The sequence below is a fragment of the Condylura cristata genome, unplaced genomic scaffold (genome assembly GCF_000260355.1).
Source record: "Condylura cristata isolate star-nosed mole 26May11 unplaced genomic scaffold, ConCri1.0 scaffold00015, whole genome shotgun sequence".
In the NCBI taxonomy this organism is placed as follows: Eukaryota; Metazoa; Chordata; class Mammalia; order Eulipotyphla; family Talpidae; genus Condylura; species Condylura cristata.
Genome location: NW_004567116.1, coordinates 2,325,327 through 2,339,290, shown reverse-complemented (window position 1 = coordinate 2,339,290; position 13,964 = coordinate 2,325,327). Strand labels below are relative to the sequence as shown.

Sequence of the window (13,964 nt, the reverse complement as noted above, 5' to 3'; positions counted from 1 at the left end):
GAAATATTTTAGAAAATAAATTTCAATAAAAAAAAATTGGGCAGTATCTTTAAGATGATACTTAAGGGAAAGTCACTGACCACTCTAAAATGGAAATATTTCTGTAACAGGAATCTCTCACTGAGTGACTCTGTTTCAGCCAGACTTGGTACGTCCCATCTACTGGTACCGTATCATTTTAACAGCTCAGCAGAATAGGTACTATTACTATTATTATTATTCATTTCAGTAAGTTGCACAGAAAGCTTAAGTCACCTACCTCTGGTCACCAGCTCTCAGTGGGGAGCCACTGGGATTGGCCCAGGTCTAGCCTGGAGCACAGCATGTGTTCCTGGGCATTTTTTTAAAATAATACTTTATTTTTACATCACTTTGTGCCTTTTTCCATCTCAGTTGTAATCCCCATGGTGTTTCCGGGCTCTTACTGTGCAGTCTTAGGCCCAGCCTGGCTGAGCTTACTGCCACGTCAGCTTGTTCTTCCTAAGCATGGGCATTCACAAGCCCCCTTTTCCTTGTCCATCACCCACGTTCCTGTCAGTCTACTTACCAGGTGACAGACTTTCATGAAACCATTTCAGCTCCACATAGAGAGTGAAAACAAATGGGTAAGGGACCAAGGCCACTTCCCCGTGTCTGAATTTCAGATGGCACACTCTCTCCCACTTGCTTTTATCTGGGAAAAGGCGCTAAGGAGTCAGGAAAGTCGGTATGAATCACTGAGCACTGCTTGAGAGACCAGTCTCCTTTCCCTGGCCTACCCTCCACACTGCCTCTGGCTTTGCTGCCTCCACTTGGATCTACAACGAGCAGCTTGTTTCTGTGTAGGAAAGGATACAGGGAAACACAATGAAGTGTTCTGTAGCAAATGGCTGCAGGTTGTCCAAGTTTCCCAAGACCACACGAACAGAATCCTGAAATATATGTTTGAAATGACTTGAACACTTTGTAGTCTCAGCCAGTCTTTCCTTTATTCTCTTCACACTCCCTGTAGTCTACGAAAGTCAGGCACTTTGCTCTTTTGGAATGTGCCTTCTGTTACTCCACGTCTGTGCCTTTGGATAATCTGTTCCCTCTGCCTGAAATGTCCTTTCTACCTTTAACACAGGTCCCAAACCTACCTGTCCTTCAAAGTACAGCTCAAAACTCATCTCCAAAAAGTCTTCCCTGATCCCAAGTTATAATCAACCATTCCTCTCAAACTCCACAGTAGTTTGCCTTCGGTCTTTGCTGTACTCCATGCTGTTTTATTTTCTTCACTGGGAGAGCTCCTTGAAGCGGGACATATACTTATTTTAGCATCCTTCCCATGGGGTCTACCACAAGAAGGCTTCGATAAATGTATACTAAATAAATACCACCCCATTATTGAGAGTTATTTTTGCTAAGTCAAATCTTTTCTTCTACTCTTTAAAAACCTTGATTAGTCTCTAATTAACCTATGTTTACTAGACTAATTTTACATCATAAAGATCCCTGGAGTCTCCCTGGTGGCACAAAGGTTAAGTCTCACACTATAAGGCTATTGCCAGCCATTGTGGCCTGAGCTCAATCCCCCACCAGGAAGGTGACCCACACGGCAGCAGGCCTCTCTCTTGTCTCCCCCATATCCCCCTCAGCAGTGTCTTTCAGTCCATCTGCCTGGTCTGCTTCCCACTCGTCTCTGGTGAATCCTCTCACCCCTGAACCTCTGGCCTTCACCCCAGCTTTTGTATGCATAAATAAAATCTTTTTTAAAAAAAATCACTGAATTTCTATGTGAAAAAAAATCTGAATTTCAGCCCTCATTTTGCTATTTTTTTAAGACTTATTTATGCATACAGGAACTGGGGTACAGCCAGAGTTGTAAGGGCTCCCCTGGCCAGGGATCAAACTTGTACTTTAGTGGTTCAAGGAGCTTCGTAGTGCTGAAACTTAACCCCTTGTGCCACCAGGCCCAGGGAGGCCCTGATTTGCCATTTTAAGCCTTATTTTTCTTCTATTTGGACTCACAGAAGTCAGGAATTGTGTCTCGTTTATCTTTTTATTCTCTGCACTAGCATAGTATCTAGCTTATAGCTTTAATAGTCTTTATTAATTCCTACAGCATATATTATTGCTTTTATACATGTTAACATTCATATAAATTCCGTGAGCTAGGCATTTCTGTTATTTCCATTTCACAAACAGGAAAACCAAGACAAAGCAAGGTTAAAAAACTCAAAAGCTAGTAATGGGGGAGCCACAATGTGAACCTGGGATTGTGGTTCTAGAATTCAGTCTTAACCACAATGGTCACACTGCCTGTCAACGTTTTCTAAATGAGTGAAAGATGATAACGTCTGCCTCAAAACCAGTGAGCGTGAGAGACCACACAGAAAGCTCTGAAAGTTTCAGTGTCTGCACACATTGTAAGTCCTCACTAGTTCCCCTTTATGGCACTCCTATCTGGCGGTCACTGTACACATCTATTTCTAATCCTCACCACAATCTTGGAAGCAGGTGTGATCACACAGTGGACAGGTAAGGAGACAGAGAGGGTAGGTCTCTTGCCCAAAGTCATAGTGAAGGCAGACCCAGAATTCAAATCTAGGTTTGACTGGCTCTGAAGCGTGTGTTCTCCCCAGTTTACTGTGCTGCACATTAATGAAGCAAAGTGAAGTAAGCTCTGCTCTACTCACAATGAAAACGAGCAGAACATTGTCATAGTCCTGTATGAAGTCGGTATCACTTGCAAAGTTTCGGGGCTTCTGTAAGTTCCCAAGGTAGCTTTCAACATGAATGAAGCAATGAGGACCCACAGAGAAATTATTTGCTCTGGATCACACAACTAATTAGTGGCTCTGTCAGGACTAGAATACAGTGCCAACTCCCAGAATGCTAACTCCCCGTCCAAAAGCTTTTTACCAATTTACAAAGTTGTCCACCAGCTCAGTCTCCTTCCTATCGGAGAGCCTAAGGTAGCTGGGCTGGGTGGGAAAAGAATGAAAGGGAAGTGGGAATTGAATACTTGCAAATGTTTCCAATTAAAATGAAGACACAGCAGCCTTGTCTGTGTGTTTACAATTGAGTTTCCTGAACGTCAAGTACCAGGCAGTGGTCGGGGTGGTGAGGTTCCCCAGAGCCCTGGAAGGCGGCAGCCTTCTGGAAGCTTTCTCCATGCCAGCTGCCACAAAACAGAGCTGCTGTGGCTGGGAACTCTGGTGGAAACAACTCCCACCCTCAGAGGTGCTGACACTTCAACTATGAGAACTGAAAAAGGATACTCAGGCTCTAACTTTCCTTGGAAAAACAGTGACCTTTTTTTGCCCCAGAGGAACCGTGGCAGGGAAAACCCAAGTAATCTAGTGGAGAGCAGGATTTGGTTTGTAGGAAATGATTAAAATGTGGGTATGGACACATCTTTGGCTTAAAGAATAACTCCAGAAGTTGTCTGCTTCTGTCCCTACCTCCAGCTCCTGGGAGATGACTTCCTTTTTTTCTATCTCTTCCCCTCTAGAAGGTAAACAGACAAGAGACAGATAAGTATATCAAGAAGGAAAGCTGTGGAGACAGTAGATTCTTCACTAGCAAAAATGCCATGTCCACTGAGCCAAAGAAGCATGACTGAAAAAAGAGTCGTGTGTGCTGGCCCAGTGCTGAAGGGAAGAAGTGATCTTCCAGGGGTGTGTCTGAAAATGGTAGGAGGTTGTACCAAAATATTTTTATTAAGCTGCCAAGACCTGAGATTTCCACTGTGAAAATTAGTTATTTGTCAGACCAAGCACTTCATTGTAGTGTGTGGATCCTTAGGAGTCGTGGATTCCCTTGTAAGGGGTCTCCAAGGGCAAAACAATTTTCATCATAACACTAAGATGTTATTTACCTTTTTCATGAACACTTGTAAACATTCGTGCAAAAGGAATGGTAGGAAAACTGCTGGTAGCACAAATCTAGATCTAAAACTGCACTCGCAGGTATGATTTTTCACTGTTAAAGTGAAAAAAAAAATCCAGTTTCATTTAATATTCTTGAAGCGGTAAATGGCTAGTTTTATAAAACCTTGACCCTTGAATACATGCATCTTAAATATATTTGGTCACAAAATGGGAAGGACCCATGAAGTACTTTTGCTGCATCCAGAAACACGACGGTTGACTGAGAAAAAGCCCTGTGTGACTATGGAAGCTGCTAACTGAACTGGCTGCTTCTGACATGCATTTGATATTTTACTTGATCAGCTGACAAGCCACATTTTTTATTCAGACTGGAGAATCTGACATTTTCTCAAATTGAACAAAGTGAGCTTATCAATTCAAGGAAAACAACTGGCAGAATTTGTTGTCAATGATAAATTTTAGGATTTCAAGCAAAAATTTGAATTTTGGAAAACTATTTCACCATGGTAAAGGTGAGAGTCTCCAAATACATAAGCATTTTCTGATAAAACTGGCGGTGAGATGAGTGGTTATGATCACAGATACTGTAATGAAATGTGTCAACATTTGGACATTTGCACAAGTCAGGGAACCAATGTTTTCCAAGTAACCAATGGAATGCACCATGTTCCAAAGTCCTTGGAGGTAAAAGATGCATTAAAGAACTAGCCAGAACAATGGATTTGAATGTAGGAGAGTTCAAGAAGCTCACTACCGTAATTTCAGATTCCACATTGCAACTAACCTTTCAAAAACGACCATATGTCAAGTTTTGATGTAGGATCAAAGAATATCCACGATGATCTGAAGTGGCTATTAACATATCCCTACCTTTTGCAACTATAAATGGATGTGAAACTGGATTTTCATATAATTCAACCAAAAAAATTTGTAAAGCAGCTATGTTTATCTAGCCAATATCAATGAGATTTACAGAAACTTAAAAAATCCAAGTCTCATTGATCTTTTGTTTTAGAAAATATTTTCAATAAAAATGTTAATATTTAATGAATTTATTATTATTAAAAATTAACTAATACATATTAAAGTTGAGTGAGCAGTAACACTCACTTATGCAGTCCATATACCAAAGCTGGAATGCCAGAGACCGGCAGAGCCTCGGCATGGATGATAAGTAATGAAGTGTGAACCTATACTAAGGGCTGTCAACCAGTTACCTGAATTAAAAGTAAAAATAAGGGCCCTCCCTGGTGGCACAACAGGTTAAAACACAACACTATGAAGCTATTCTCAGCCACTGTAGAAGCAGTTCGATCCCCGGCCAGGGAGTGACCCACATGGCGTGGCAGACTGCTTCTGACCCACCCGCTGCTCCCCTCAGCAGTGGATTTCAGTACATCTGCCTGTTCTGCTCCCCATTCTCTCTGATGGATCCTCTCTCTCCCCATAACTTTGGCCTGTACCCAATTCTGAATGCATGAATAAATAAATCTTAAAAAAAAAAAGTAAAAATAATAACCATAAGAAAATTAATTTGTGGTGAAACATATAGTCTAAAATTCAGCATTTTAACTATTTTTAAGTATACAATTCAGTGGCATTAATTACACTCACAGCCAGGTGTGCAACCATCACCACAATTTAGTTCCAAAACCCGTATCCCCAAACAGAAGCACTGTACTCATTAACTTCCCACTCCTCCCTCCATCCAGCCTCTGGTCACCTCTAATCTATCTTCTAGCTCTCTGAAGTTTCCTGTCCTATTATTTCATATAAGTGGAATCACACAATATCTGTGTGTAATTTTGTGATTTATCTGATTTGGCATTAATTTCATCCAGGTTGTACATGTATTAAAACTTCATTCCTTTTGCATTTCTTTTTATGGCTGAACAAAATTTCATTATATTTATCCACACATATAATCACATTGTGTTTGTACTTCCACCTATTTGTGGGCACGTTGGTCCCCCTCAGTTCTCTATACCTCTGACTGTTGTAAACGCTGGTGTCATGGGCACTGCTGTATAAGTGTGTTTGAGTCCTGTTCTCAATTCTCTGAGTAAATACCCACAAGTGAAAATGCTGGGTCACAGCAATCCCACTCCTAGGTATCTACCCAAAAGACACAAAAACACTGATTGAGAAAGATACCTGCACCCCCATGTTTATTGCTGCTTTATTTACAATTGGAAAAACATGGAAGCAGCCCAAATGCCCAAAAGTAGATGACTGGATAAAAAAGATGTTATACATATATACAATGGAATATTACTCAGCAACCAAAAAAGAGAAACACATGTCTTTTGCAGCAACTTGGATGGAGCTGGAAAAGATCATGCTTAGTGAGATAAGCCAGAAAGAGAAAGAAAAATACTGGATGGTTTCACTCATAGCAGGAGTATAATGGACCAGGCGAGAAAATAACAAAAATAATGAACAACCATAGACCAGAGACATTTTGTGGGGGTGGAGTGGGGAATGGGATCAAAAATGGGGGGGTGGGGAGGGAAGTGCACGGGATTATGGTGATGGCACACGGGTGACTTGGTGATGGAAAACCCGCGGGGATTACAATTGAGATGGAAAAAAAATGTACAAAATGATGCAAAAATAAACTGTTATAATAAAAAAAAAAAGAAGAAAGCCAGTGTTAAAAAAAAAAAAAGAAAAGAAAATGCTGGGTCATATGTCATAAACACATAAACATAAGTCCACATCTGACTTTTGAGAAACTACTGATCTGTTTTCTACATAGCTGTACCATTCCCACCAATATATACAAAGGTTCCAGTTTCTTCAGATCCTTGAGATAACTCTTACTTTCCATTTAAAAAAGTTAGTCATCCTAATAGGTGTCAGGTCTCGTGGTGGTTTATAAATCAGTGGTTCTGATGTCCATCTCCCCAGTGACTGATGACACCGAGAGTCTTCTCATGTGCTTACTGGTCATGGACATCTCTGGAGAAATGTCTGCTCAGGTCCTCTTTCTTTGTTTGGCGTTCTCTCTATATAAACAAATGTGTAATCTGTAAGTATTCTCTGCTATCTGTGGGTTGCCTTTTGCTCTGACAGTGCATTTGATGCACAATTAAAACAAATTTTAATCAAGTCTAATTTATCTAATTTCTTATGTTGCCTGTGCCTTTGGTATTAAACAACCTGCTACTAAGTCTAATATCACAAAGATTTGCCCTTTTTCTTCTAAATTTAGTTAACTTTCATAAACTGTATAAGGTCAGAGTCTAACTTCATTCTTCTACTCGTGGGGTATCCAGTCTCCCCAGACTGTCCTTTCCTCCTTGAATGATCCTGGAACTGTAGTTGAAAAGCAGCTGACCACAGATGTGAAGGTTAATGCTGGGATTTCAGTTTTATTCTGTTGTTCTACAGGTTTGTTCTTACGCCAGTACACTTGCCAATTCCTTGCAGTTTTGCAGTTTTTAATTGGGAAGTGTGAAAAACACTTCGAGGGGTCAACTTTATGTTTTGTGAAGCTGCTTTGGCTACTTCAGGTCGCTTAAACTTACACAAGTTATAGTTATATATATGATTATGTAAACTTTAGGATGGGATTGTCCATTTCTGTAAAATATATCACTGGAGTTTGATAGAGATTGCACTGAATCCGTAGATTACTTTGCAGTCTACTGTCCCCTTAATGTCTTCTAATCCATGAACACAGTATTATTTTCTTTCAGCAATTTTTTTGTTTTCAGTGTCCAAGTTTTGTCTCTCTTTGACAAAATCTACTGCTAAGTGGCTTTTCCTTTTTTATACTTTTTGTAAATGGATTATTTTCTTAATTTTATTTTCAAATTGCTTGTATACAACTACAAACAATTTTTGCATGTTAATTTTCTATCATGCAACTTTGTTGGTTGTAAGTTTTTTTGTGTGCGTGGCAGATTCTTTAGGGTCTTCCATATATAAGACGTCACCTTTGGGCCCTTCCTGGTGGTACAACAGGTTAGGACACAGCACTGTGAGCTAGTCACAGCTACTTCAGAGTGAGCTCAATCCCTGGCCCCGGAGGTGACCCACATGGCACAGCAGACCTCCCCTCAGCAGTGTACTTCTTCAGTCTGCCTGCTCTGCTCCCCACTGTCTCTGGTGAATCTTCTCACGGCCCCTGCACCTCTGGCCTGTACCCCAGTTCTGTATGCATAAATAAATCAATCTTAAAAAATAAGATCACATTACCTTCCAGTAGCAATAACTTGACTTCCTTTCCAATTTGTATTTCTTCTTCCTGACTAGTTACTCTGGCTAGAACCTTAGTACTTTGCTGAACAGCAGTGAAGGTGGCCATCCTTGTCTTGTTCCTGAGCTTAAGGAGAAAGCTTTAACTTTTTCCACTGAGTATGTTAACTGTAGGTTTTCCTTATGTGGTCTTTATTATGTTGAGGAAGCTCCTATATTTCTTGAATGTTTTTACAATAAAAAGGTGTTAAACTTATGATTTTTCTGCATCACTGGAGTTGATCATGTGCTTTTCTTCCCTTCATTATATGAAGGTAGTGTATTATGTTGTTTGGGTTGTGTATGTTGATGCATTCTTGCATTCTGAGGCAAATCCCAGGTTGTAAATAATGCTAATGTTTTCATTAATTTTTAAAGTTATTCTGATATATGTTGACATTTAACTATATATTACTTTAAAGATAATAAGTATGTAATCTTAATTTTCATATGATTAATCCTGACAGGATAACCCACATAATCAAAAACTCTTTGGGAACCTTAATAATCTTAAGCGTACAAAGAGGAAAAAAAATTTTTTTGAGAACCATTGCCCCTAAGATTTTCCATCACTGATGTATGAACATCCATGAATAATAAATATACAGCACATACTGATAAAATACCTGGGAAAGAGTCATACAGTGTCAGTCTTCCCAGCCGGGTGAAGGCAGAGAAGGATGCACTAACTTGTATTTGCACTCTATACTCCTACCTTTAAAATTACCTGATGCTGTTGCCATATCTGATTTTGAATTTATACACATTGGGTCCTGCATGAAGAAACCTCGTCTCTGGAAATGGGTAGGTAAAAGGTTTTAAACCCATTGCTTCCAAATGATAACCTAAAATAAAGTAGAAATATTAGGTAATTATTACACCTAAAGGTGATTGTATGGAAAGACGACGCGGTATCCCTTCACAAGTAGAGTGCACAGCATTCAGCACAAGGCCTCAGGCTCAGTTCTGTTACTAGTCACTCGAACCCTGCATGGGAAGAGGGTATGTTGGGCCAATTTCTAAACTTAAAGTCAAAAAATGTAAGTTGGAGTTTTGGTATTTTCCTTATACCAATGTGCAAGTCACTTCTTTTTCATAAAACAAACAAAACTAATGTGTGGTTACTCGCAAGGTTTTTCTGGGGATGAAATCTGTCTCCCAAATATCTCTTGAATTTATTCTCTCCACTTTTTCCAGAACCTAGGCAAATGTGAAGAGAGCTCAAATTAAATAATGCAGCAATTCAGGGGCCTCCCTGGTGGCACAAGGGTTAAAGACACAGCCTACCAAGCTTCTGCCAGCCACTACAGCATGCGTTCCATCCCCAGCTGGCCAGGGAGCTGACCCACATGGTGCAGCAGAACCTCTCCTGTTCCCACTCTATCTCTGGTGAATCCTCTCACCTCCCACACTTCTGGGTCTGCACCCCAGTTCCTGCATGCATAAATAAATCTTTAGAAAAATAATACAATTCAAATTTTTAAAAAATCATTAGGAAGACTTCTGCTATCACTTTAGCTGACGTTAAGGGTATATCCCACACTTCTGCTACAGCCACTGCAGCAAGAAATGGTGTTCACTTATTCCCAGCCACGCCAAGGAATATGTCATACTCACTAGCTCTCAGCTACTCTTCCTCTTCTCTGTGAGCCTGGTGTATGCCCCAGGAGTGCCTACTAGACTCCTAGTACTTAGGAGTTTTACTTTCTTACTCCAGAGTTTCTACTCACTTAAGGTTCTGTCAGGAACTCAGGAAAGGGGAGAGATGGAAAACGAAGGATGGAATGTTTCTTTTGCTCTGAGCTGGCATTTGGTATGCACTCCTAAGTAGGAATTAAATCTGATTTTCTGTCACTATAACTTTTCTGTGCCTCCCTTTATTTGTAGAGATTATAAATGCTGTACTCTTCATGAAAATTTAAATAATAAATGACAGTAAGAGGTCCAGAGTTCCTAAGGATCAAAGCTACTTATATAAAATTTAAGACATTGATTTCAGAGGCAGCCAAGATGGGGCGGACAGAACAGGCACAAAGTAAGAGTAATTTGGGTTTTTAATCTCAGCTCCAGTGTCCCTACTTAGTTTCTCTGGGTCTTCATTTTCTTACTTACACAATAATAACAAAAAGCGGCAACTACTTTCTGTCATGAAAAATCTGAGGAAACTGAAGCATTGAGAGAGGAAATAGTCTTTTTTTTTTTAAAGATTTATTTATTTGTGCATACAGAACTGGGGTACAGGCCAGAGGCTCAGGGGTGGCAAGAGGCCTCACCAGAGACAGAGTGGGGAACAGAACAGGCAGATCCATGAAGTCCACTGCTGAGGGGAGCAGCGGGCGGGCCAGTAGAGGTCTGCCATGTCATGTGGTCACCTACAGGGCAGGCGGGAATAGAACTCATGAGGAAGTGGCTTTAGCTTCTTAGTGCTGTGCTTTAACTCACTGCGCCACAGGGAGGACTGGAAATAGTCTTCTTATAACTCTGAAACTTGGAATTGAGATTCAAACTGAAGCAGTACAAATCCAGACTTGATACTCTAAATCATCTGTAATCAGTAAGCTATTATACACACATAGGACTATGTCATGGAAAACTCTTATATGATAGAGTCAAAAGATGTATGTGCACAAAGAATGGAATTTCCCATGATTTCCAAAGTTCAAGTCTGGGGCTGCCAGTAAAGAGATATCCCAGTAGTCTGATCTTGGCTGCTTGGGATTAGAATGCCAGGAGGTTGGAGCCAGAGCCCCTGAGACTATTTAGACTAGAACTGCAGTCAAAAGTGAAAAGAAATAGTTTTTGTCAACAGTGAAATTACCAGAGAGGAAATACTGATCATATCCTGAGGAAAAAAGTTGCTGATTCCCCATGCCAAGGCGTGGCAGAAACCCAGGCTAGATCTGACCCGATTTTAGTGCAACCTGGGAAGACTTAAGTTGCTGGCACAAAACAGCTCTCAATTATTTGGAAGGTGTCTTTACAATGTAGACACCTCTCCCTACAGACTAAAGGCTGGGGTGCATCAGGGCAAAGACAATGAAGGACATCTGTTGGAAATGACATTCCAAAAAGGAAATTTCATGTGCTGCACCACAGCTGGCTGTCTGAAAGAAGTGAAAACAGCCCCTTTCTAGCTGGGGCCTGTTCCTGTTAATTGCTAGCTGCCCGCTTCAGAAACAAACACCACACACTAATTACCTCATTTGAAAATAAAGATTAGACAGCATAATCCAAAACACCATAGCAGTGGTGGTTCAAAGGTTTCACCAGGTTATTTTCTAACACTCGTACTGCAGCCATGGCTATATTAGGTCTCTGTAGCCATATGAAGTTGATTGGATCTTACAGATGAAAGGTCAGATTCTCAACCCACTTTTAGGTGCTCACAAACTATGATGGCTTTTATTTATTTATTTTTTATTTTTTTTAAAGTTTATTTTTACATCATTTTGCACATTTTTTTTTCATCTCAATTGTAATCCCCATGGGTTTCCCATCACCAAATCACCCCTGTGCCACTATGATGGCTTTTAAACAAAAGAACAGTCACAGGCTACATGGGATAGTGGGAAAGATCTAAGATTTGGAATTAGAGAACCAAGACTTTGCCTCTTATTAGCCATTAGACCCTGAGTCAGTCACTTAGTCTCTTTACTCCTATTTCTCTATCTACAAGTAGGCGGATGGAATCGTGGTTATTAGATAATGCTGTAAATAATACTTCATACACTCTGGAGTATTACATAAATGCTAGCTATTTTGATAGATTTGAAGATCTGTTCTCTCTTAATGCTTCACTAGAAAAGCAAATTCAAGAGAGGAAAACTGACTAACTTTAATCTCAGTGCAAAATCTGTCAAATATCAATCAAGATCTTTCCCTCAAAATCTCCAATAATTAGATTTAAATGGCATAAAGGCACTGATGTTACAAAGAGAGACTTTTCAAGGTTTCACATAAAGAAACATCTGGATCAATGCACAGAATGGGAAGCAAGTGCCACATAGGGTAATGACGGCATTAGAAGATGCCAGAAAGTACTGTCACCAAACATATGGCAATATTTGATGGAGACATCCTCCATAGAGCTAAGAAGGAAAAGAGCTTTCACAAGCACTTACTCAAAATACATTTACTGAGTAGACGAATATGAAAGGCTCCAAAACCACTAATGAGTGTGAACACCACAATAAGGAATCTCCACAGATGCTATGAATCTAACACCCAAGTTTTAGGGATCAGATTGAGGGCAGTGACCAGCTTCTAGCTGGTCTCAAGTAGATTTGCTTAAGTAGATTCTGAAGTACCCTTTATTTTAGAGGGGATGAGAGAAGTGAACTCACCAAAGAAGGAAATGAATTCTACAAGGTCACATAACTCAATATGGAACCAGGACTACCCTGCCTCCCTCCCCCAAGACTGCTGACTGGTTTCCCCCATACATTTACATGACCACATAGTACCTGATGAGTCATTTTATTAAATTGTAACCTTCCTCACTCTCCTGATGCCGAATGACTCAAGGTTTGCAAACTCAGTTACAGAAGCATCAAGCCAAAATAGAAGATTCTCCAAATAAAGATTCTGAAAATACTATTTTTGGTTGTACAGGGTTGCGTTAACATTTGTCTTCCAGTTTTATTTTCATAAGGAACTATTTTCCACATCCTTACCTTGCAGGGTGATTAGGAAAGTTAATGAAATGGTGCATATATACTTGTGCTTTTCACATAGGTTACCCAATAAAGAATAGTTTTGTTTAAAAACAAAAAGTGTGGGGCCCTCCCTGGTGGTGCAGCGGGTTAAAGCACAGCACTAAGAAGCTAAAGCCACTTCAGCATGGTTCAATCCCCACCCCAGAGATGACCCACATGGCGCAGCAGACCTCTCCTGACCCGCCTGCTGCTCCTCTCAGCAGTATGTTTCATCGATCTGCCTATTCTGCTCCCCATCCTGTCTCTGGTGAATCCTCTCACTGCCCCTGCACCTCTGGCTTGTACCCCAGTTCTGTATGCACAAATAAATATTTTTTTTAAAAGTGTTAAAATATAGGACAGGAGAGGCTGATCTAAGAATATCTAGGATACTCCCATACTAATTGATGTCATTCTTTCTTCTCATTAGTTTTCTTTCTACTCTTTCTGGTAAGACATGCTCTTCAAAATGCCACAGGCATTTGTTCGGAAATAGATTTTCCCTTAAAACTGTGTAAAGTCCATTTTGTTTTGGATGGAGGGGGATAGATAACTAAACCTTCTATGAGAGACAGAATGATACCCTGAAATGGCGGCCCTCCTGGTAGCATAGGGGTTAAAGTCTCAGCACTGTGAAGCTATTGCAGTGGCTGAGGCTGAGTTCCACCCCTGGCCAGGGGGGGACCCCCAGGGCTCAGCAGACCTACCCATCTCCCCGCTGAGCCCCTCAGCAGTATGTTTCAGACAATCTGCCTGTTCTGCTCCCCACTCTGTCTCTGGGGAATCCTCTCACACCCAACACCTCTGGCCTATACCCCAGTTATTGTATGCATAAATAAATAAATCTTAAAGGACTAGAAAGGAGCCTAAATCAAGCTCACCTACGTGCCTCCTGCACTTCCATCTTAGCCAATGGAATACTACCTTTGGTCAATCAGCCCAGGATTATTATCTTTATTCTGGAAAAGCAATAGGATGGTATCTCATCTCAACACTCTGTCCAGTAGATGTAGCCTGTTACATGACGATCAACCATTAGCATTCACATCAGAGAGAATTCAGCACAGCACTCTAAAGATCATGCCAAATCCCAGGAACCTAAAAAGTATTGTATGTAAAGCTGTAGGCAGTGAAGGACATTTTACTTTTTTGGTTAAATAATGGGGTGAACTGC

The 13,964-nt window shown here is 40.6% G+C and overlaps 1 protein-coding gene across 1 annotated transcript in view; it reads right to left on the bottom strand.

The window, feature by feature from the left end:
• Positions 1–13,964, bottom strand: part of LOC101622421 (chromosome unknown open reading frame, human C11orf85) — a 26,779-nt gene that overhangs the window by 9,526 nt on the left and 3,289 nt on the right. The window contains exons 2-5 of the mRNA XM_012725260.1: positions 8,824–8,941; positions 3,426–3,471; positions 836–911; positions 548–673 (exon numbers count right to left, since the gene is read on the bottom strand). Coding sequence (XP_012580714.1) covers positions 548–673; positions 836–911; positions 3,426–3,471; positions 8,824–8,924 — 349 coding nt within the window. The 5' untranslated portion in view covers positions 8,925–8,941. The remainder of the gene's footprint in view (positions 1–547; positions 674–835; positions 912–3,425; positions 3,472–8,823; positions 8,942–13,964) is intronic.